Source organism: Microcebus murinus, chromosome 13 (genome assembly GCF_040939455.1).
Source record: "Microcebus murinus isolate Inina chromosome 13, M.murinus_Inina_mat1.0, whole genome shotgun sequence".
NCBI classification, from domain to species: Eukaryota; Metazoa; Chordata; class Mammalia; order Primates; family Cheirogaleidae; genus Microcebus; species Microcebus murinus.
The window spans coordinates 38,056,900-38,081,997 of NC_134116.1; the positions used below are offsets into that span (position 1 = coordinate 38,056,900).

The 25,098-nt window shown below is 38.9% G+C and overlaps 1 protein-coding gene across 4 annotated transcripts in view; it reads left to right on the top strand.

Annotated features, from left to right (window-relative positions):
• The window catches only part of TBC1D4 (TBC1 domain family member 4), a 173,457-nt gene that overhangs the window by 109,193 nt on the left and 39,166 nt on the right, over positions 1-25,098 (top strand). For all 4 annotated transcript variants that reach the window (XM_076009372.1, XM_076009373.1, XM_076009374.1 and 1 more), the window contains exons 4-8: positions 1,704-1,808; positions 9,816-9,948; positions 14,303-14,394; positions 14,667-14,777; positions 16,831-16,950. In XM_076009372.1, coding sequence (XP_075865487.1) covers positions 1,704-1,808; positions 9,816-9,948; positions 14,303-14,394; positions 14,667-14,777; positions 16,831-16,950 — 561 coding nt within the window. The remainder of the gene's footprint in view (positions 1-1,703; positions 1,809-9,815; positions 9,949-14,302; positions 14,395-14,666; positions 14,778-16,830; positions 16,951-25,098) is intronic.

Genomic DNA, 25,098 nt, shown 5'->3' on the forward strand with positions numbered 1-25,098 from the left:
TTCCCTTTTTATTTAGTTTAAAAGTATGTTTTGCATTCTGGTATTCTGGTTCAGAAAAGGAATGAAATGAAAGCAAGAGGGGAATTTGTGCAAAGGCCTTTCTTTAATCAGAATAATTGTCAGGTTAACTGCCTGCTCCTCACTGAGTGGCCCTACTCTTATTATTTCTTTCCACAGCACTGGACTGATATGATGTGGCTGTATTCAGGAAAAGCCTGCTTTTTAATACTGCACACCTACAAATGTTTCTTTCTTCAAAGTCTGTAGGACTGTTTGCCTGGAGAGCACGGGGGAACAAGGAGTGGTTTTCTTTACTGGAAACATTGCCATTGCCTGAGGACTCTCTGAGCTAATGAGGTCCTGTGAATTTTTCCCATGTAGTACTGAGCTAGTAAAAGATATTCTTAAATCACTAATGAGTTGTACCAAATCAAGGCCAGTGTGGCTGGAGTAGAGGAAGTGAGAAGGGAGTGCAGTAGGAAATAAAAGTCAGAGGAAGAGATCAAAATCCAGGTTGACTATCTGAAGGTCAAATGGAGGATTTGTGGTCACAGTGCATATTTGATCTGTATGTCTGTCAAATGTGGATGGCTTATTTCTACCTCATGAATCACAACCTCACTCCTCCTTACTGACTTTTTCTTTTTACCAGAGTTGATGTCCTTTTTCTATATCCATTGGCTATAGTGGTTATCACAAAAGTAGTGGTTACCACTTAATCAAACACTCCAGCAACTGTATTACTTAGTTCTAAATCTCAAGTATTACTGACAATAGGTATTGTTACTACTGCCTTATCATGAGAAGTGGGTACTCAGAGATAATTACTGGCAACCCAGCATAATATTTCATAACTATCAAATTAGTTGAACCAAGATTTAAGCACAAATCTGATTTGAAAGCCTGTTTTCTTTTCACTTGGATTTAGGTGACTCCCAGGTGACTTTTAATTTTTTGCCTACCTGACTTTCCAGGTATTGTGCTTGCTCTAAATATAATAAGGTATTGTCTACTTACTGGTATATATGTATTCTGACTGAATGAAAGGCAGAGATTATTCTCATTTTTTTTTTTTTTTATTTAATGTAGCTGAGGTTATTTAGCCTGGGTCCAGGAAGTAAAATGATTTGTGAATGTGGATAATTGGCACTTGTGATGATTTCTTTAACACATCAGTCTTTTACTGGTGTATATAAATGAGTGTCTACAAATAGACAAATATTCTGGTACTTTTATACACACTTTAGGGAATTGCATGCCATTTAATGCTAGTATTGTCACTGTTAGTCTTTCTCAGATCCTTAGCCTCTATAGACAAGAACAGGGTTTATGATGAATCCTCAGACTGCCATTCTAAGAAGACAATAAATCAAAAACTCCATTACTTGCAAACATGGAGTAGTGGTTTCCTTACAAGATACAGTGGATCGTACCATCAATATTTTTCCTCCTGTGGCCCTGAGTCACAGAGTTTTATTGGAAACAAAATAATCTGAGTTGGCCTCACCCCTTTATTTTGTGTATCAACAGGCCACTGTGTAAGTTTCCTATGACGTTATGTGCCCCCTTCGTTGCGTGAAAGAGAAATTTGTGGAACTGTGAAAGCATAGCTCCTTTCACAGCTACGATATTGATTTCCATATGGTTGGTTAAAAGGACCTATTCCCATAAATCCTGTATTGCGCTTCTTTCCTGCCGTCTAGGGTATAAAGCATGTGGATCACTTTGGCTTTATCTGTCGGGAGTCTCCAGAGCCGGGACTGAGCCAGTATATTTGTTATGTGTTCCAGTGCGCCAGCGAATCTCTGGTAAGTGGTGTTATTGTTGTCTGCGTGCTCCTGCTCACACAGCCTTTAAACAGAACACTCATCTGTTAGAACCCAACCCTTGCAAAATGGCTATCAGTGGGCAGTGAAGGAGACATCTAGAAATGTGTTTTTGCTCTTATAGCTGCACAATAGTAGAAAAACAAAAACAAATTGTCATGGTAATTTTTAAGCCTAGATACTTTCTTGGGTTTAGCAAACCCACTCATGTAACCATGAGTATTTTTAAAAGGTAGGAAAAAACAAATAGGAGAAAAGCTGTTACTTTTTCCATTGCTTATATGTGAAGATAGAGAAGGTCATTGATCTCCTGTTTTCTTAACTGCTATAATATCTCAGAGTAGGTAATGCTTTTATTCACAGAGTAGAGAGCTAAATTTGTTCTTTTTGTTTATTTTATTAGCTCCTGTCTTCATTTGCTAAACACTTTATTCTTTGTGGTCTTATTTTAACCTTTATTTTGTTTCTTTGGAATTTAAAAGTTCATCTTTCTCTCCTTCACCTTGGCCCTCTTGCCCTCTATGTGGGGGCATTTGGAGTTCAGGAGAAAATATATAAGGCAGGTTTGGAAATACATCTAAGTGACTAAGAAATATGTTGATTTATTTTCCATCAAAGTTTTAACTTATTCTTTTACTTATGCTGTCTCCCTTAGTCATTTTAACACAAACCTTCAGGTATATACATCATCATTCTTTGAAAAGTTTACAGAAAAATATTTTCTTAGGCATAGAATCCTCCCACCAGCATTTCTCCCAGGGAAACTCATACAATTTAGACAAAATGCAAGCCATCCAGGCAGCATTGTCCTTGCGTCCTTGTTGTTGTATGTAACAGTCATACCTGCAAGAGCCTTCCACACTCCCCATGTGGACATTGAGGTTAGGAATAATGAAGAAGTGAGAGTGAATTGCTACAAAAGCACCCTGGAGGTCTCCACCTTTTTCTCTTCGGAATATAAAGCTCCTATCCCTAACAATTTCCTGCCCTGGAGAGTTCCATTTGAGTTTCCTGCTGCCTCTAATCAACCATACCTATGAAATATCCGCATATTGGTATCCATGTGACCCTTGCAAAATAGGTTCAGTTTAGGATGTGAGATGGAAATTTGAGGTTGTCATTATATAAATGAAAGTGAAAACTTCAGTATGGATGAGCACCCAGAGAGAAGGAAGAGAAAAAAAGCCAATGTCCCAACACTGGCAAATGGCTAGTCTAGATTAGGCGTCCTCAAACTACAACCTGTGGGCCACATGCCGCCTGCCTAGCACATTTATTCGGCCAGCCAGATGTTTTTGCTGCAGCTGCCTGTCCTGCTTAGCAGCCGACTCGTCCCGGGCCCACAGTGCACACTGTCCAATGGTCTGAGGGACAGTGAACTGGCCCCCTGTTTAAAAAGTTTGAGGACCCCTGGTCTAGGATATCCTTTCACCCACGCCACGTTCCCCACCCGTGCCCTGCCTGCCTCACACCTCATTTCTCCTCTCTCTGTCCCTGCTCCTCTCTAAGGTGGAGCCTTCTGCTCTGCTCTGGATCCCTTCCTCTCCTGCCTTTCTCAAACCTATCGTATATCCCATGTTTTATTTGGGCTGCATCATTTACCCAACTTTCTTGTTTAAAAACCCAAATGCATTCTCCTTCACCTTCTATATCCAGTTGTTCACCAAATCCTCGTGACTCAAAGAAAGAAATGTCTCTCTGACCCATTTCTCCTCCCTTTCCTATTTGCTACCTGATTCTGGCATTCATCTTCTTTACTTGAACTCTTATGTTACTGTCCTAACTTGTCTCCCGGCCACTGGTTTAATCTGCCATCTATTCATTTTCTACATTATGCTAAAGTTTTATTTCTCACAAAATTTCCTCCCCGGAACCTAGTGTATGCCTCACTATTAAGGGAAAAAACCTAGAGCGTCTGGCCCACAGCAGGGCCATCTTCTCCAGCCTTCTCTGCTGTAGTTTCGCACTTAGACTGGAATGCCCGGCCCTTTCATGACATCTTCACACTTGCTGTTCTGTCTCACAAGCTGTTCTCTGGACATGACCGCAGCCACTGGCTTGATAATTGGTGTGATGTTGCTTTTAGTTTGGTTTGCAAGTGAAAAGCAGCCAATGATTAGACCCACATGAGATCCAGGGCTTACGTGCATGGCTGCAGCTCTCTGAAGGTCCACGTGGCTCACGGAAGTGCAGCTGGAGCTCACAGGCCACTGTGCACTGCATGGCGTGAGGAGTCTGCCTTGTCAGAGGCTGCCGGAAACTGGGCCGCTGCCTTTCACACTGTCAGGCTGGGAAATGGGCCGTGTCGGCCTCAAGGGCCCACGTGTCACTAAACAAGGAGCTTGTGCAATGCTTTAGTTTTCTTTCTGTAGGCTTTTTCTTACTGCTTTACTGGCGGTAAAGCAGGCCTGGTCCTGCTCTACTGTAACTTGAGTACTCTTCCCCTTCTTATTTTTAGTACATATTTTTCAGGACCCTTCTTAAATATGACATCCTACTGAAGCCTTTTCTGACCCCCTTTTTTCCAGGTATTGGAAAAATACCTGCTTTAGCTGGTATTTAGCTGCTCTTTCATCAGTGCTCTTACTACACCTTGCTCACAGGTCTCTAACCCTTCTTGCCTGCACCCACGCTCACTTTTCTGGTTGCATAACCATCTGCTCCCCTAGATTGTGAATGTCACTGTTAGGACCGTCTCTTATTTATGTTGTGTCACCAGGGGTTCTAGGATAGCAGATGCTTGAAATTTTTGTGTTTTGAGTGATTGAATGACTGCATTACTCTTCAGGCAATCATTTTCTAGGTGCTGGTTCATCTCTAATCACTGGTTAGCTTGTACTAAAAGGAAAACTACTGGTATGAGTAATAAAATTTTCTTATTTCCAGTCTTTTTTACAGTTTCTTTTTTTTTTTTTTTTGAGACAGAGTCTCGCTTTGTTGCCCAGGCTAGAGTGAGTGCCATGGCATCAGCCTAGCTCACAGCAACCTCAGACTCCTGGGCTCAAGCAATCCTCCTGCCTCAGCCTCCCGAGTAGCTGGGACTACAGGCATGCACCACCATGCCCGGCTAATTTTTTCTATATATATCTTAGTTGGCCAATTAATTTGTTTCTATTTATAGTAGAGACGGGGTCTTGCTCTTGCTCAGGCTGGTTTCGAACTCCTGACCTTGAGCAATCCGCCCGCCTCGGCCTTCTAGAGTGCTAGGATTACAGGCGTGAGCCACGGCACCCGGCGCAGATTTTGTTTTGCTTTTAGTTTTTAGTGTTTTCATTTGGCCCTCACGCATATAGAATGAGTTTTGGAAACACAGACTCACAGTGCAAAGTCTGGGGACAGACTGCATTTTCCCACCTAACATCTCTGTGACTAAGGCAACAGACCAGACTGGCTGTGAATGCCTTGCTATTTACTTGAAGCTGTGTCAGAATCTGAGCTTTGGCATCATTATTCTTGAAAACAGGCCCATGCTAGGATCTTTCAAACCCTGTTTACCCTAATTTTATCAGTAAGCATCTTAACTGAATAGCGAGACATCAGAACTAAAAGCTAGAAGAAAAATATACATTTCCTTCATAATAAGGGATGACTTAAGCACCTGACTTATAGAAGAAAACAAAACAGTCAATTAAATACTATCGGTCTAAGCAGTGTTAGGATTGATGTGGTTAGTGTAAGACTGAGTATTGCCACACCTGGTGTGCTGACTTACCTTCTCTGAGTATCAAGAATGCACAGTTAGCATTTTTTCTTATGCCTTTTTGTAATAATTGCTATGAATTTGTAAACAGTATAGTGTTCTGATGGGCCTTGGAGGGTTACACTGGAAGTTTAGAATGCTCAGTTCTTCCTTTTCTCCTTCCTTCCCTCCCTCTCTCTCTCTTTCTTTTTAAAAATAGATGTAGGCAGGTAGCTTAATCTTGTATAACCAACCCTTGATATTTGTAGAAAATATTTCTTCAAAAGTGGCCGGGCGCAGTGGCTCACGCCTGTAATTCTAGCACTCTGGGAGGTGGAGGCGGAAGGATCACTCAAGGTCAGGAATTCAAAACCAGCCTGAGCAAAAGTGAGACCCCGTCTCTACTAAAAAAATAGAAAGAAATTAATTGGCCAACTAAAAATGTGTAGAAAAAATTAGCCAGACATGGTGGTGCATGCCTGTAGTCCCAGCTACTCGGGAGGCTGAGGCAGAAGATTGCTTGAGCCTGGGAGTTTGAGGTTGCTGTGAGCTAGGCTGATGCCATGGCACTCTAGCTGGGGCAATAGAGTGAGACTCTGTCTCCAAAAAAAAAAAAAAAAAGAGCTTTCGCCAAAATTAAAGAGTATTAAAAAAAGTGCAGGTTATGGTTACTGCAACTTTTTTATTTTGAGACAGAGTCTTGCTCTGTTGCCTGGGCTAGCTTGTAGTGGTGTCGTCATAGCTCACTGCAACCTAGAACTCCTGGGCTTGAGCAATCCTCTGTCTCAGCCGCCCAAGTAGCTAGGACTATAGGTGCGTGCCACCACGCCTGGCTAATTTTTTTCAATTTTTGGTAGAGACAGGTCTCAATCTTACTCAGGCTGGTCTCAAACTCAGGCTGAGCTCAAGCAATCCTCCCACTTCAGCCTCCCAGAGTGCTAGGATTACAGGTGTGAGCCACTGAACCTGGCCAGGTTACTGCTACTTATAGATGAAGAAAAAGTAAACTACACAGATGCAGACAAAAATATTCAGGGAAAATATAACTAAAACAACAACAACAAAAAAACCTAAGCTACTTAAGACCCGGAATTTGTATGATGTTAATAGTTAATGAAATAAGGCTGGGCGTGGTGGCTCATGCCTGTAATCTTAGCACTCTGGGAGGCTGAGGCAGGTGGATTGCTCAAGGTCAGGAGTTTGAAACCAGCCTGAGCAAGAGTGAGACACTGTCTCTACAAAAAATAGAAGAAATTAATTGGCCAACTAAAAATATATAGAAAAAATTAGCCAGGCATGGTGGCACATGCCTGTAGTCCCAGCTACTCGGGAGGCTGAGGCAGCAGGATTGCTTGAGCCCAGGAGTTTGAGGTTGCTGTGAACTAGGCTGATGCCAAGGCACTCTAGTCGGAGCAACAGAGTGACTGTCTCAAAAAAAAACAAATAAAAATTAATGAAATAAACATAGCATTTCATTAGAAATGAAGTATTAGCATATTGATAGAGGAATGATGTATAAAGTCTAGGAAGTTATCTTTCTCTTATATTGGGTGTTGAGTATATTTGTAAAATTAAATCTAACAAAGATTAAGAAAAGTGGGGAGGGTAGCAGCTAAGGAGACAGATTCAGGTTTGAGATCTGCATTTCTAAATAATCAAGACAAGTTGCGGATGTTTCAGAGAAGAGCAATAATCTATGAACAGTTTCTCATCTGAAGAAAAGTGGACATAATTGACATCATTTAGCTTAGGAACAAGAAGTATATAGGATTTGCCTTTAGTCATATGAGCAATGGTGAGAATTTACACACAGTATAGAATGAGAGAAATGGGCTTAAAATCTAACAAACATGGAGAACACTTCAATATGTGGGTGACTGAGTAGACGTGGAAGTAGACCATTGCCTTGTGAACCATAGTTAAAATAGGATTGAGCCATTCTTTATTGGATAGTTTGAAATTTAAATTTTTCCAAAAAGTTTAATCTAGGTAATCTTTTGAGGTCCTTAGACATCCTGTGATTCTTAGATTTATTCTAAAAATGCCACAAAATACCTAAGTTTGGTGTGTACTATCAATGTTTATGAGCATTGTTTTCATTATGGATTTTCCCCCTAATATCATAAGTTGGCCTTCTTTGTTCCATTTCATGCTTTTCACTGGGAATTTAATTTTGCCGAGAATATTTACTTCCTTTTTGTTTGCATATGACTGGTTTATCTTTGCCTTCCCTTTGGTTTTAACTTTTTGACATGACCTATGATTTTGTTGTTGTTATATCTAGACTAAAATAATTAAATTATTTGTGGTGCACTAATTTGAACTTTCAGTTGGACTGATCCCACAATAGAATTTGTAGGCCATCTGGAAAAAGTGGTGACTTTTAGAAGATAAAACATTTATAATTTTAGAAGTCAAATAAAAGTTTTACTAATACTTGTGGCCAGGAAAAATTGGTAGCCACATTTCACATACCATTGAAATTGCCTCTTGTTTCATCTAGAAATAGGGAAGAAAATGCCAAAATTTAATATTTCTGCTGGAGGCCTTTTACAAGGCTGTATTGTTTAATAACAAATAAACTTTGTGAAAGCTATTTATATCACTAAGCAGATTACTAACCCTTTCAGGGTCTTAAATAAATGAGAAACAAGAAAATAGAAATAAATGAACATCTGCATAAATAATTAAAATTGCTTTTGAATCATAACAAGGCAAGTGAAATCAAAATGCAAAGGCATTAAACATGTAGTTAGTGCTTTTATTTCCAAGAATTAAAAATCCTTATTTTTGGTTACAGTATAAAATATTTTATGAATAATTCATTTTTACTCATGGAGTGATGTGAAATTATTTATAGGCCTTTTTAAGGCTAGTGGTATAATAAAACATGACTGAATAATGACTGACTACATAGTATTTGATCTCTCCTTTCAGTAATATTAGAAGTTTCTTTTTCTTCCAGGTTCCTCATGCACTCAAAATGCAGAAGTAGATTAAATCCCTTAAATAATAACTTATTCTTAAACCAGGCCATAGGGAAAGGGGAAAAAGAAAATAAAAACATGGTTTACCAAACATGGTAAATGGTTTTGAATATCATAGCTGGTTTGGATGAGGCCTTCAGTGCCTCATCCAAACCAAATAGCTCTGCCATGCAAGTGTCATAATTTGATCTAAGTTCTACAGAGGGTGGAAAAATCACACCTTACATGGTGATTCTGTCACAGAAAGGGAGCTACAACCTAAAGCTGGTTTAAAAATGCATGAGGATGAGCTGTTAGTTGGTTTCTAAGAAGGAGGCAGGAAAGTCTAGATTTACTCTTCTTGACTGTGTCAATGAAAGAGCAAGAAGTTTGTAAGCTGTTGGGCTCATGGTGAGACCAGGACTGTTAGACACCAGGACTTCTCAGTGTCCCAAATTAGAAGTGGAATGATGATAGATCAGAAGTTAGAGTTTAAATGGAACTCATTTTCCCCCAGAACTTCACTGAAACACACGGTTTGTTTCTTTTTACACTAAAAGCGGTTCAGGAGAATAAAGTAAATAGGATGCCTTTTAACACAAGTGAGCGTGGAACCTATGTTGTTGCTCCCTACATGTGGCAGACAAAATCTCCAAAGGGGTCTTTATCTGATGAACCATATAATTTTTTTTTTTTTTTTTGAGACAGAGTCTCACTTTGTTGTCCAGGCTAGAGTGAGTGCCGTGGCGTCAGCCTAGCTCACAGCAACCTCAAACTCCTGGGCTCGAGTGATCCTTCTGCCTCAGCCTCCCGAGTAGCTGGGACTACAGGCATGTGCCACTATGCCCGGCTAATTTTTTATATATATATATCAGTTGGCCAATTAATTTCTTTCTGTTTATAGTAGAGACGGGGTCTCGCTCTTGCTCAGGCTGGTTTTGAACTCCTGACCTTGAGCAATCCGCCCGCCTCGGCCTCCCAAGAGCTAGGATTACAGGCGTGAGCCACAGCGCCCGGCCTTGAACCATTTAATTGAACAAAGACCTGATAGACTAATGAAACTGTCTGGAATGGCATGGCTCTCAGTGGGATTTGAAAATAGCATTCCAGTAACAGATCGGTATGATATTACACATGTTGAAATGGTCTTATGTCATCCAGCTTTCAATTAGATGTATGAGAAGTCCAACTTCGAGCCCTAATATTTTCTTTCCGCCAGCTCTGTAGTCATCAAAATTCAATTATTTATTACTTAGCATGAACAAAGGCTCACATTGCTGCTGAGTTTTTAATGTCACCACGAAAGCAAGCTTTTACAGACCTGAGTTTTGTTTCTCCCTGTAGGTGGACGAGGTGATGCTGACTCTGAAACAGGCTTTCAGTACGGCGGCAGCCCTGCAGAGCGCCAAGACCCAGGTCAAGCTGTGCGAGGCCTGCCCCATGCACTCTTTGCATAAGCTCTGCGAAAGGATTGAAGGTACAGTATAACGTGGCCTTGGCACAAGAGGAGTTTGCTTTGGCATTTGGGAAATGAGAAAATCCCTGCTGTCTTTGAATAGTTCTTTGTTTCTATTGAAACAAGAACCCAAAGAATCATTTCTTATGCACGGTCAAATTGGAGTGTGCTGTCAGTTTCTGCTGTGTGCTTGACTTTCTCTCTCTCTCTTTCTTTTTTCTTCCTAAGGCAATCTCAAGGAAGGGACTTACATTTCCCACCATTCTTAAGACTCTGCTATGTACATAGTGACAGTTGACCAGATATTTGTTGGATGAATAAAGAGAGGCAAAAACCATCACAGAATGTCTACTGTTTATTTAATCTTCCTTCCCCACCCCCCTTTCCTGATGATGTGTTCCATTTGTAAAAGTTTAGAACTGTAATGAGACTTGCTTGGTTTTTGAAGGACAAGTGTAAATAAATGACAGAGATAATAGAGGTAGTATCATAAAGTTATTTTTCTTTCTTTTTTGAGACAGGGTCTCACTCTGTCGCCCAGGCTAGGGTACAGTGATGCCATTATAGCTCACAGCAACCTCAAACTCCTGGGCTCAAGAGATCCTCCTGGCTCAGCCTCCCGAGTTGCTGGGACCACAGGCACGTGCCTCCACGCCCGGCTAAGTTTTTCTATTTTGAGTAGAGACAGGTCTTGCTATATTGCTCAGGCTGGAGGCAGGTTTTTTTTAAAAAATGTGTTCTCAAGAGGAGAAAGGGGCATGAGGGAGAGGTGACCCTGACATTCAACTTCCCTTTCTTTCTCATTGTCTCTTACTAACAACAACAAAAAAAGCTTGAAAACAACTGCACAAGAAAAGAAACACAGCTTTATAAATACTTGTAAAGTGTCTAGTCTGGACCAGGTGTTGCACTTGGCACTGGGGAGACAGAAATGATTGAGACATGGACTGTGCCTCCAGGAAGCTTTCCGTTCAGAGTGGAAGAAAGGCGTGTGAGCGAATAAATGCAGTTCAGTATGATAGGTGTTATAGTAGATAAGAAGAGTCTAAGTTATTCAGAGGAAAAACAAACAGAGAATGGTCTAGACATTGTAAATGCAAATTGTGATTTCTGTTCAGTAGGCAGTGGAATCATAGGCATATGGCAAAATTAACGATGACCAGCAATAATTATTGAGTATCTGAGCAACTATGTGATCGAGGACTATTTCAATGTAAGATTCAGATTCAAAAGTGTATAATTATAATTTTGCAGAATGCACATTGTTTTTAAACACATAAAGCATTTACAAAACTGGGACACTCTTTGATGTATAGTAGAGGGGGCATTATAAATCTGTGTGTGTGGGTGCTGAATAACTCAGGAGATGGTTGTTGGGTCAATTAGCTATGCAAAAAGGGAGAGATACATTACGCGTATCCTGTCCAAAATACATTCTAGATGGATCAAAGTCCTCAGGTAAACAAAGAAAATATTAAAATCATTAAAAGAAAACAAGAAGGGTATCCTTATTCTTGAAGACAAGACAAGACAAGACAAGACAAGACAATTTTGTGTCTTTACTGAGACACAAAAATGCGGCCGGGCGTGGTGGCTCACGCCTGTAATCCTAGCACTCTGGGAGGCTGAGGCAGGCGGATTGCTCGAGGTTAGGAGTTTGAAAGCAGCCTGAGCAAGAGCAAGACCCCGTCTCTACTATAAATAGAAAGAAATTAATTGACCAACTAATATATATAGAAAAAATTAGCCAGGCATGGTGGCGCGTGCCTGTAGTCCCAGGTACTCAGGAGGCTGAGGCAGACGGATTGCTTGAGCCCAGGAGTTTGAGGTTGCTGTGAGCTGGGCTGACGCCACGGCACTCACTCTAGCCAGGGCAACAAAGCAAGACTCTGTCTCAAAAAAAAATAAAAGACACAAAAATGCAAAAACTATTAAAGAAGATACTACAGGCATGTGCCGCCACACCCAGCTAATTTTTCTACTTTTTGTAGAGATGAGGGTCTTAGGGTCTTGCTATATTATTCCAGCTAGTCTCAAACTCTTTACCTCAAGCCATCTCTTGCCTTGACCTGCCAACGCGCTAGGATCACAGGTGTCAGCCATCGCAACCAGTCCATATATCTCTTTTTTAAAAAACTTTGATCTACTTTTAGATTTATAGAAAAGTTGTGGAGAGTTTCTAAATATTCCTCCCTTAGCCTCCCCCACTGATAAATTAACACTGGTACAAAGCTGTTATCCGAACTAAACACTTCAATTGATCTTCACCAGTTTTCTCATAAATGGTCTTTTTTTTGTTGTTCTGGAATCTCAGTCAGGGTCCCACATAGTATGTGATTGTTACTTTGCCCTGGTCTCCTGCAGTCTGCACGTACCCTTGCATCAGGCTTTCCTTGTCTTTCGTGACCTTGACATCCCCCAGAGAGCACTGCCCAGTTATTTGCTGAATGTCCCGCAGCCTGTCTGGTGTCTTCTACTGATCTTGTACAATGAAAAGTGGAGCGGAGAAGTTTTCAGAAACTTTTCTTTTTATTGCCCTTCTATACTGCACAGTGGTTTCAACAGATCCAGTGGTAGCTTGGCCACAGCATATCAGCACTGTATGCATTCTGGCAATCATGGAGTGAATTCTAGTTCTTTTAAAACAATGCACTACCTATAGAGATCTTGATAGTTCTTTAATTTAAAAAGATAGCTCAAATGTGATCAAATCAGTTTATTTCAATTAGCTGTCACCTCATATTTTCTTAGAAATAAATACAATTAGAAAACTGCACAATGTGCTTATAGACTATCACATTATTCTTAAATTCTGTGATGCAACTTAGTAAAACTGAATGTTTAGTCAATTACTTCGTCTTACTCTTTGTAAATAAAAATAATGAATATGTTGAAAACATTCAAATGATGGCTTAACAACGTGTAATGTATTTAACTATAATCTGAGAAAGGTAGCAAAGGTAGCCTTATAATAAATGATCTTAAAATGCTAGTAAGGTTTATTGTTATGTATAGCTAGATATTCTATTTATAATCAAAATACAGTAGCAATACTTTAAGTAGCACCTAACTATATGATGGAAATCTGTTTTTTAAAAATGGTGGTCAGTTAAATCACTGTAAATGTGAGTTAAACTTCTTTTTTAAAAATGATAAAAACAGAAATGCTTTCATGCAAATCTTTTCCCCAAATATTTATTTTTATTTTTTATTTTTTTGAGACAGAGTCTCACTTTGTTGCCCAGGCTAGAGTGAGTGCCATGGCGTCAGCCTACCTGACAGCAACCTCAAACTCCTGGGTTCAAGCAATCCTGCTGCCTCAGCCTCCCAAGTAGCTGGGACTATAGGCAGGCGCCACCATGCCTGGCTAATTTTTTCTATATATATTAGTTGGCCAATGAATTTCTTTCTATTTATAGTAGAGATAGGGTCTCGCTCTTGCTCAGGCTGGTTTCGAACTCCTGACCTCGAACAATCCGCCCACCTCGGCCTCCCAGAGTACTAGGATTACAGGCATGAACCACTGCGCTCGGCCTTCCCCAAAGATTTAATATAAATTATGTATTAAATATAAGAGTGCAATAGATTTATGAATATCATGCTATCAAGAAATAAACAATTTCTTGGTAAAATAATAACACTGAATGTGTTAATACTAATAGTGTTCTTAAAGTTTTATTCTATAGAACAAGAGCCACATAACGGGGAGACATCCCTGTCTAAGCTGCAGTCCTGCCTTTTAATATGATTATTCTTTTTTCATTATTTATTTTATTTATTTGTTTATTTTAAGAGGCAAGGTCTTGCTGGGTTGCCCAGACTGGAATGCAGTGGCCATTCACAGGCACAATCATAGTCACGGTGGCCCCCAACTCCTGGGCTCAAGCAATGCTCCCGCCTCAGCCTTTGGAGTAGCTGGGACGACAGGCACACGCCACTGCGCCCGGCCTTGTTCTTTCTAATTAAATGTCAAATTGTAACCTTAGAAATATTGGCTAAGGCTAGCATTTAGTGTTTATTTCCCTGCCAAGTCCTAGAATAATGTTAATTCACCTGTGAGTGTCTGTGGTGGCTCGGTTTGTTAGGACATTCAGTGGTATCCGGTTGTACTTGGTATCATTTAGAAATTTTTTTGTTAGTAATTCTATATACAGGATCACCATAGGGAGCTGTTGATTTGGGTAGAGAGATGTTTTCATCGAGTTTTAATTATTTCAGTGTAGTGTTTCAAGGTTTGTTGTAGGCAGGAAGACATCTCCTTGAGAAGATTTAAATCCAGAGCCCTCCAGGGAAGGGATGAAGTGCGGGGCATCCCATACACCGAGATCTCTGCTGCTAGACTCTGTTTCATACTTTCCCTCATTGTGTTCCTTAGGTCTCTACCCCCCGAGAGCCAAGCTGGTAATACAGAGGCATCTCTCCTCACTGACAGATAATGAGCAAGCTGACATCTTTGAAAAAGTCCAGGTAACCTTCTTTGTAGGTCTCATAACTCAGAGACAAGGGATTGAGAATTGGGTCCTGTTATCTATTACGAGTTCCTTTTTTCGTTCCTCTGCCTGAAGTTAAAGGTGTGTGTCCTCTGGTACTCTTTGGGAGAACTAGAATGCCATTGTTACTTTTGCTTCTGAGTGTAGTTAAAACTCCCGGCTTTCTTTATGTTTGTCTGCCAGACAAAATAAAATAAAAGCAGAGAAGCTGAGTTGCCACAGTGTGCTCTTGGTTTGTCTGTTGAACAGAAATTGAAGCCAGTCAGTGACCAGGAAGAGAATGAACTTGTGATCTTACACCTGAGGCAGCTGTGCGAAGCCAAGCAGAAGACACACGTGCACATCGGGGAAGGCCCGTTGGTGAGAAGATATTTCCTCCTTGACCTGCTCAGTGTTTTTGTTTATGGATTTGGTTAAAATATCATAGAAGATGTAAAAGGAATTTTTCCCCTTGCTGCTGTCATCTTCTTTAGGGCTAAGGTCCTATCAGAGTGTTTTGGGTTTTTTTTTTAAGCATTCTAATCATTTTACAGGAAATTTTAGGAGGCGCTGACATACTGAGCTAAAGTAATGATGGTTTTAAAATGTAAAAGAATATGTGGTTTTCAATCAAAAAGCAATAATAAGTGTTTTAGAATGAACACACATTTTTTTAAGTTATATTAATATATTATTTCATTTCGAATTCATGTGAACATTTTATTTCATCAAAAACTTAGACCACACCAAAAGGCCGGGTGTGGCGGCTCACGCCTGTACTCCTAGCACTCTGGGAAGCTGAGGTGGGCAGATCGGTCAAGGTCAGGAGTTCGAAACCAGCCTGAGCAAGAGCGAGACCCAGACTCTACTATAAATAGAAAGAAATTAATTGGCCAACTAATATATATAGAAAAAATTAGCCGGGCATGGTGGCACATGCCTGTAGTCCCAGCTACTTGGGAGGCTGAGGCAGCAGGATTGCTTGAGCCCATGAGTTTGAGGTTGCTGTGAGCTAGGCTGATGCCATGGCATTCACTCTAACCTGGGCAACAAAGTGAGACTCTGTCTCAAAAAAAAAAAAAACTTAGACGACACCAATGATGTAAAGGACCAAAGCAGCAGTTAATAGCATATGAATGGTACCCTAGCTGCAAACTGAAGGGTGGAGTTTTGCGCACATGATTTAGAATTTATTCCTGGATGCATATATAGATAAAGTGGGACTTCCAGTAGCAATGTTGAAGGGGATCATGATATATTTATCTCTTAATAATACTAATTCAGGTCATGTCTTTATTTCGCTATATGCAGAACAAATCACAATGAGTAAATGAAGGAATGTGTTTAAATGATACACATTCGGGGTGGAGGGGTAAAAAAAAAAAGAAAAAAGAAATAACACATATTCATTTGTTGAACAAGCACTTGAGAACCTGCTGTGAGCCAAGCTGTGTGATAAGGGTGACCAAAAAAGGGATGAATGAATGATATCCCCTACAGACAAGAGTTCAAATATTTCAAAGGGGAATGCAAACATAGATAGATATATAGGATAAAGTCAATAAGAGGCTTTTTGAAAGAATCAATAATGAGTACAAAAGTGGTTATGTCTTTGCTTTAAAGCTGGAGTGGAGAATAATAAGGGTAGAGGGAAGAATTCAAAAGGAAGGGATTTTGAGGGGAGGCTGGAATTTTAGGGGAGATAAAGTTTGCTATTAGAAAAGTTGAGGAAGTGTTGATACTGACATATGTTTTGTGTTATAATTCCCTCCCCAAGCCAATTGTAAGTTTTTTCTCTTGAAAGTTTTCTGGCACTAAAGACCATGTAATAAACATAGTAGCCACTTTCTTCAATGGGGTAAAATATATAGAGAACCTAGTATAGTAGACACATCATAAATTCTCACACAGTTTGGTTCTATCAGCAAAATACTTGTTGATCGGAAAGATAAATGACCCACTCACAAATGAAAATAGGATTATAACAGACATTAGCAGAATCCAGTTTTGTTTGGAAGATGCTTTGTTTTTTGCAAATTGTGTCCTGTGTTTTCCTTGGTAATTTAGATATAAAACATGCACCTTACAAAGGAATGGTTTTAGTTGCTAGCCAGAATAACAGCAGTAAAAACTGACATCTCAAGTTTAATTATTGTTAAATGCAGCAGGTATATATTAGTGGAAAGGAAAGGCATGAAGGAAATATCTTATATCTGTCTTTATATTACAATATTAAAAAATAAACCCCTTTCCTTATAATTTCTGTGTTCACATTATGGGACCATTATGGGTTCACATTATAAGTTAGTAATTCTTAATAGAGCTACTGAAGAATTTTTGTGTTTTTTATGGCTTAGTCTTAAAGCTTATATTTAAAGCCTTATTTAACCTTGAATATTTCCAAATGAAAATGTGTCTGTTTTTCTTTCTTTAGACTATTTCAAATAGTGCAGTCCCGGAAAATGCTACAAGCAGTGGAAGGTTCAAACTTGACATTCTGAAAAATAAAGCTAAGAGATCCTTAACTAGCTCCCTGGAAAATATCTTCTCAAGGGTAAGATTAGTCTGTGGGCATTTTTAGGTATACATGTCTGTGTTTTTTTTTAACTGTTTTGCTTCATTCTCAACTGGCTCAGAGAAGATTTCCTTTTTGTACAAAAAAAAAAATACCTACTAAGATAACTTTAAATTAGTTAACACTTGTTTAAAATGATCTCTCAAAGTAAATTTCCTTCTGAGACCTAGATTTATTCTGGGGCCTCTGTTGTCTGAATTTGGGCAATAGAGATTTAGTAGTAGAGATATATATGTATATAAAAGAGGAAATAGAATGTTGATGCCCCATATTATAAAACCTTTTTGAAATCATTTTCCATATAAAGTTATAAAGAAGCCCTGTTTTGCTCATTCTTAGGGGCTGATAGGAAATGCTGAAAATAGTATAAATTGATGGAAATTTATTTCATTTAATAAATTTATATATTGCATTTAAAAACAGGCAAAATGGTTCCCTTTCCATTTCATTTTCATGTTCTTAAACAGTTCAATCTTAAAGCCGTTAGGTGAGATCAAGCTAGGTAGGCGTCTTGGGGCTGAGAGGTGGGGGAAGCCACGGTGACTCAGAGAAGGGAGACATGCCCATATAGGGTACAGAGTGTGGGGGTGGCTCGATGCAGTGTGTAGGAGCCCATGTGTGAGGAGGGTATCAGCAGATGAAGGCAACCTGGTTTAGGAAGTCAGAGGGGGCAGGCATCCTTGCAGAGGGAAGGCTCAGCGTGGTGTCAGAGCCAGAGTGGAGGGGAGAAGGGTGCCCAGTACGGGAGGCGGCATCTGAGCAGGCTGAGTATGTCCATGCGTGGGGGTGGCAGCCCCAGCATGCTATCTGGCAGCCTGCGTGGGTTCCAGGAGAGTGTGCAGTGGAAGTTCTGGAGCTTGGTTACACTCGGAGACTGGTCAAATTAATTGTGTACATAGAGATGGATTACACACAGGACTGATCAAATGAGTATGTATATTAAAGATAGTGGGATCCAGTGTGTGTATAAATATGTGCATATAGCTCCTTCCTCTTCCAACTGAGAGAACTTGGGAGCATCTTTTCTGTACACATCAGATAAAAAGCTTGGTTGGGTGACCTGTAGCACCCAGATTTGGGTTTCTATATATCCTTCTCCTATAAAATGAACCAGGATTCTGAGAGAAATGGCTGATTCCAAGACTGCAGGGAAAGTACAAGATAAACCCAAACATCTCGGTGCTTTAGATAGTAAGGCAATAAATAAAGATGGCGATATGTCTTAATGACATAAAAACCTTAAAAGGGCTCCTGCTGGTGACATCTGAGACCATGTGAGCATTAAAATAAATGATAGCAACAGATAATCTAACCTGTTGCATAAAATAGGAAACCATGATTTCGTTCTGATATGTAAAATAAATGAATACATTGAAAGTTTGATCACGAACAGGATATTTACTATATCTCATTAATATTCATTAATTACTAGTGGGGAAACAATCACTTTACAATGGAGAAGTCTGGTAGACACCACTTTAATGAAGTGATCAAACCGAACATTATTAGCAATGGGACAGATTGAAACCTGGTGCCACCTGATATAAAGAACACAGCACCGCTTCTGTGGTAGTACCACCGCTTCTGAGGTGGTACCTGGGTCTAATCATGTAGAAATGTCAACAAACCCACACTGAACTGCAGTCTGCAAAGTAACAAGCCTGTTATCTTCAAAAGTGTCAAACTCAAGAGAGTCAAAAAAGACTGAGGAATTGTTCCAGACTGAAGGAACCTAAAGCAACAAGAAAACTAAGGGGAAAAGGATTCTGAATTATGTCCTTTTGCTATACAGGCCTTTATTGGCCAAATGATGCAATTGGAGTGAAGTCTGAGGATGAAATAGTGTTACTGTATCAATGCTAGTTTCCTGGTTTTGAAAATTGCATTTTAGGCACATAGGAGAATGTCCTTGTTTATAGGAAATACAAACTAAAATATTGCCAGATGATGGGGCTTATATTGGCAACTTATTTGCAAATGGTTTTGGAAAAAAAAGCTTTTTGTACTGTTATTACTGATAACTTTCCTTTACATTTGAGATTGTTTCACAATTAAAGAAAAAAAAAAGTGATTCTGGTAGACTTGCTTATCACATACACCTCACAAAGCCTGCTCAGGGTATTGTTTTTTTTCTCTCCTTTTTTCTGTGTTCATGTGTTAATAAACAGCTCAGACTATTAATGGGTCAGAAATACTACTGTGCCCTGCTGTCAATAAGGAGGTTTTTTGTGCCCAGCACATTTCATTTTTGCTATCAGGTAGTAAGACTGGTTGGGTGGTAGTTGTTTTAACTCCTTTGAACAAAGTTTCAAATGTGCTCTTGTGAACTTTTTTCAAAGTCTCTTGAACTTTTTGTTAATACAGAGAGAATATTCCACCCTCAGTCTGAATGTATTCACCAGTGATTTCCAAGTTCCTCTAAAGAGGCAAATGGCTGATATAGATTCTTAGACTTTGAAAGGGACTTTGAAGTAAACATTTAACTCTATTTGCAAATGCATATTGTTATTAAAAACATTATTTAGGTCTGTTTAACATTAATGGCATTATGAGAATACATTTGGTGAAGCACTTGGATATATTTTGAATTACCCCATGTTTGTATAGTAGAGCCTAAAGACATGGTAACTTCTGCTGTCTGCTGTTCTCAGTTTTATATCTTTGCTATGACTCAAAATACTTTTATAGGTATTTCTCTTAATGACTGAGATTCTTCTAATTTTAGTAAAACCCTGAAGCAAGCATGGTCAGCTGTGAATGCCATTATTTATCAGGGCAAAACAATTTCCAAAAATAACATATAGAAGATTTGCCAGAAGTGTGTTAATGCAAATTTTCACACAATTTTCATGCTTTTTTTCCTTCAAAATTGATAATTTACTAAAATCATGGCCCTCATCCCAGACCTCCTTAATCAGAAACTCAGGGTGGGGGGATGGGGGTGGCGGGGCAGGGGGTGGCGGAGTGGGGGGCCAGGTCCAGTCTTTCGGTTTTAACAAGCCCTCCAGGAGATGCCGCTGCAAGCTGAAGTGTGAGGCTACTACTTTAGATAAGTGCAATTCTTAAAGCACTGGAGCCATAAACAGCATTGGCAACCCGAATCAAACACAGAGTTCAGTGAGAGTTTTACTAGAAAGACCATTTAAGTAGCTGTCAGGAGACCTGAATGCAAGACTTGGCCCTCGCAGGTTTTTTATATTTTATAATTCTGGATGAATTATTTACCTTTTCTAAACCATAGTTTCCCCATTTGTGAAATGGACATAATTAATACCCACTTACCTCACATTATTGTAAGGATTAAATGTCAGTATGTCTGGAAAATCCCACCTTATGAATATGAGGTGGTAGATTCAGCGATAAGCTGAAAACCTCTGTCATTTACAAAATGACGAAAGGGTATTTCAAATGTTACTTTATCTCCATTTGGTACCTTGGCATCCTGGCATAGTACGTGCATGGCCGACTTTGAAGAATCATTTCCGCGTGCCTTGAATTGTTGTCATGGCTCTTTCAGCAAGGGCACAGCCAATCTATTTTTGTCAAGGTGGATACTGTAGCTTTTGTGTCCCAAAGTGATGCCAAATGCCATAAATTTTGTGACCTAACAAGGTCCTGCTTGCACCATGTGCAGCAGATGCACTTGTTGGGCGGGTTGGCAGCCTCCCATGTTGTAGTAAAGGTTATGCGGCAAAAGGGCTTTTGTGACTTCTAAAACTTAGTCGGGTTTTTATTCCTTCTCTGAGTTGTATAGCAAAAAATATACACTCCAGTTGTGGAGTTTAGCTCATAATCGCTGCTATTTTTAAATGTCAAAATATCTAATTCAGCTAACTATAGTTGTTTATGAAATAGGATCCATTTTTAACATGCTCAGAAGCTCAGCTCATTAACTCTTAAACAGTGGCTGAAGGAAAAGGGGACTGCCACATGAATGACCAGATTGTAACGCACACAAACTGAAAAAAGCTGTCTGTTCAAAGGTGGAAATCAGAATCATGTATTGTGGTTGTTGTCTGTTTCTTTTTCTTAAGTCGAAGTTTTTCACAAGAGGAATATTTGCTAATACAAAGTACAAGTCATTTGGAAAATAGTCTTGGTTTTATGCTTTCTTCAGAAGTAATATCCATTGTCTTGACTTGTTGAGATGTGTAAAGTGGTAGAGTAAAATTTTAAAGTTTGTTTTTCTTTGTGCACAAAATAGCACATGTAGATCAAATATCACTATGAGTCAACTGTGTGATTTAAGTTGCTTTTCTGGTGATGGAAATGGTTTGAGCCTCAGCTGACTAATTTCCCTGTTACAACGATGACCAAGTAACTTATTTGAGATAACCAGGCAGGTTGGTATGTAAGTCGCAGCTAAAAATTACAATAAGTAACCTGGTCTTTATTGTAGGATCCTCTTAGTCACACATACTGACCCAGAAATTTATTAGCCAAAAGTATAGTTTATTATTGGAAGTATGTCAGGTATAGCATAGAACTGAAGAACAGAAAGGATCTTGATGAGGTTCTAGGATAGTTGCAAATTCTACTTAACCTGTGTATACTACTTATCTTTATTTGCAATTCTGTTTTTCACAGAGCTCTTAGGGAAGTAGTAGTGAGTAAGAAGAGCTCAAGGACTTCACTTTTTTTTTTTAAATTTCAGCATATTATGGGGGTACAAATTTTAAGGTTTCAAAAAATGCCCTTTCTCCCCCTCCCCCAACAAGTCTGAGTTTCCAGTGTGACCATCCCCCAGATGGTGCACATCTCACTCATTATGTATGTATACACCCGCCCCCCTCCCACCTGCCCAATACCCTATTACTATAGTTCCTATGTGTCCACTTAGGTGCTGCTCAGTTAATACCAGTTTGCTGGTAAGTATATGTGGTGCTTGTTTTTCCATTCTTGGGATTCTTTACTTAATAGTATGGGTTCCAGCTTTAACCAGGAAAATATAAGATGTGCTATATCACCATTGTTTCTTAGAGCTGAATAGTACTCTGTGGTATACATATACCACATTTTATTAATCCATTCTTGGATTGATGGGCACTTGGGCTGTTTCCACAGCCTTGCAATTATGAATTGTGCTGCTATAAACATTCGAGTGCAGATGTCTTTTTTGTAGAGTGTCATTGGATCTTTTGGGTAGATGCCTAGCAATGGGATTGCTGGATCAAATGGTAGATCCACTTGTATTGCTTTAAGTATCTCCATATTGCTTTCCACAGAGGTTGAACTAGTTTGCAATCCCACCTTTTGACAAAATTCAATACCCTTTCATGATATGAACACTTAAGAAAATAGGCATAGAAGGGACATACCTAAAAATGATACAAGCCATATATGACAGACCCATAGCCAACATCATACTGAATGGGGAAAAACTGAAAGCATTCCCACTTAGAACTGGAACCAGAAAAGGCTGCCCACTATCTCCACTTCTATTCAACATAGTGCTGGAAGTCCTGGCTACAGCAATCAGACAGGAAAATGGAATCAAAGTTATCCAAATAGGGGCAGAAGAGATCAAACTTTCACTGTTTGCTGATGATATGATATTGTATCTAGAAAACCCCAAAGATTCAACCAAGAAACTCCTGGAATTGATAAATGAATTTAGTAAAGTCTCAGGATACAAAATCAATACACAGAAATCAGAGGCATTCGTATACGCCAACAACAATCAAATGGAGAACCAAATCAAAGGTTCAATTCCTTTCACAATAGCAACAAAGAAATTAAAGTACCTAGGAATATGCTTCACTTTTAGTTGTGCTTCTCAGGTTCAAATTGCTGCTCTTTCCTTTACGGAGCAGTGCAAATTTGGGCAACATAATGTATCAGAACTCAGTCTCCTTATCTGTGAAGTTGAGTTAAACAGCTATACAGAATTGTGAGGATTAAATGAGATAAAGCAGTAAAATAACAGTGTATGGCAAATGCTAAGCATTCAGTAATATCTGATGCAGCTACTAATTTTATTTTCATTATAGTTATTATATAGTGAGCCATTAAAAATAAAAACTATAATTAATATATACAGATATGAATAAGTACTGCTTCTGTGAAACAAGATAGGATATCATAAGTATTATTCATTTGAGACCAAGAAAGAACTCTTAAGACTTTCTGATAGTTGACATAAAAAGAAAACTGCAATAGAAGGCTAGGAAGCTAGAGTTGAAAAAATCTTCCAGAAAATAGAGTAAAATGACAAAGAAATGGAAAATAGAAGCCCAAGGTAAAAAGTTAAAGGATCAGTCTGGAGCCAAACAGTAGGAGCTCCAGAAACAGCAGATGTGTGCAGGATATTTTCAAAGAAATAATTTCAAAAATTTCTCAGAGCTAATAATAATGAGTTTCCAGATTTAGTAAACTCAGAAAATGCACAATAGAATTAGTGAGAAAAGGACATGCTAAGGCACATTGTGAAATTTCAGAATGCCCAAGGGCAAGCTTAGATTCTGTTCCAAAGAGAAATAACAGGTCTTACACACAGGCTCTAGAATCACATGAACCAAAGGACATTTCAGCAATGCTAACATATTCTGAAGGAAAATTTCTAACCAGAATTTATATACAGTAGTCAGCCAAACTGTTACTAAAATAGAAACATAAAATAATGACATTTACAGATATGTAAATTAAAAAAAAATTTACTTTCCACTGTCCCTGTCTCAGACAGCACCTGGAGAATGTCCTCTACCAAAATGAGGAAGTAAACTGAAAAAGAGGAAGCCATGGGATCAAGGGAACAGAAATTCCGACAGAGGAGAGGTTCAAAGAAAATTTCTAGGTTGATAGTGAAGGAAAGTACTAGGAAGATCTGTAGAGCAAGGCTAAATTGCAGTGAGCCCAGATTGGGCCAGGAACACAGAGATCTCCATAATGGGTAGCTCAAAGAAAAAGAAAAAATTGTAATTGATGGATTATGTGGTGTTTGACCACAGCCTGATCTGTTAGAGAATTTTGTAATAAAGTCGCAATTGCCGAAGCAGTCATTAACTCTGTGAAAAACAAAATGTAAAAGATAGGAGATGTAAACAGACGTAATCATAGTAAAGTATGTAGCCCAGCTGCAAACATTTGCAATGTTATAATAGTCTAAGCACAAAATACTGATTTCACTGAAACTTGCAATGTAACTATGTTGAGAGAGGAGGGGAAGAGAGAAGTGTGTGTGTTAGTGGGGGGGTGCTGAGGGGTGGTGGAGGTGGGTTCCAGAGTTAGGAAGTCAATAGGTAGTAACTGAAATGGAAAAATAGGAAAGAATAATACTATAAACTCAATACCAGAGAGATCCATGTAAACAGTTATAAGATTTGCTTTTGGGAAGTGGGATTCAGTGTGAGGGGGGCTGATGACTGCCACTTTTCATTATAAGCTTGGTGGCAGAATTTGACTTTTGAAATTTAATGCAGTTATTTGATTAAAAATTAAAATGAAATTTAATCCCCCCCCCCAATTAAACCCAAGAATGTCTGGAGACAAAACTGTAAAGTACTGTGCAGATATTGTGCATTTTTTTTTATTCTGTAGTGTCACTGTCACATTGATCTGACTTGTATTTCTACTCATTTTTTTTAGAACTTTTCCACGTGTTTTACAGTTGTATAGAGCTCTCTTTTATCTCTTAAGACCTTGTAGATAATGTGATTCCCAACCTGCCTTGGTGTCCTCTTTCCTTAAATAGTTGGCTTGTTTCCTACTACTTAAAGTTAAGGAAACAGACAAGATGATCTCTCAGGTCCCTTTTCGTGCAATCATCTATAAAGCCCACACCAAAAAATTTGGTAAAAAGAAAATCAATAACCAATTCACCAATATTGAAGCAGACTGATACTTAGTCTCCTAAAGGGAAATGAATTTATTGAAATGGTTTTGCATTATGGAATAAAGAATAAAGAAAAACCCATGAATTTTAGAATGCCATTTTCTATTTTGTTTTTAGCTTGTATTTATTATCTTATAATGTGAATTATGATGTTTGTAGTCTAGATTTTATAGAGGTTCTATGTATTAAACTATTTTCATTATAACTTTTTGGTTTGTTTTGCTGTATCTTCCACATTTGCATTTATGTGTGTGAGACACAGAGTTAATGATTTTATAGATCAATATTGTGTAACT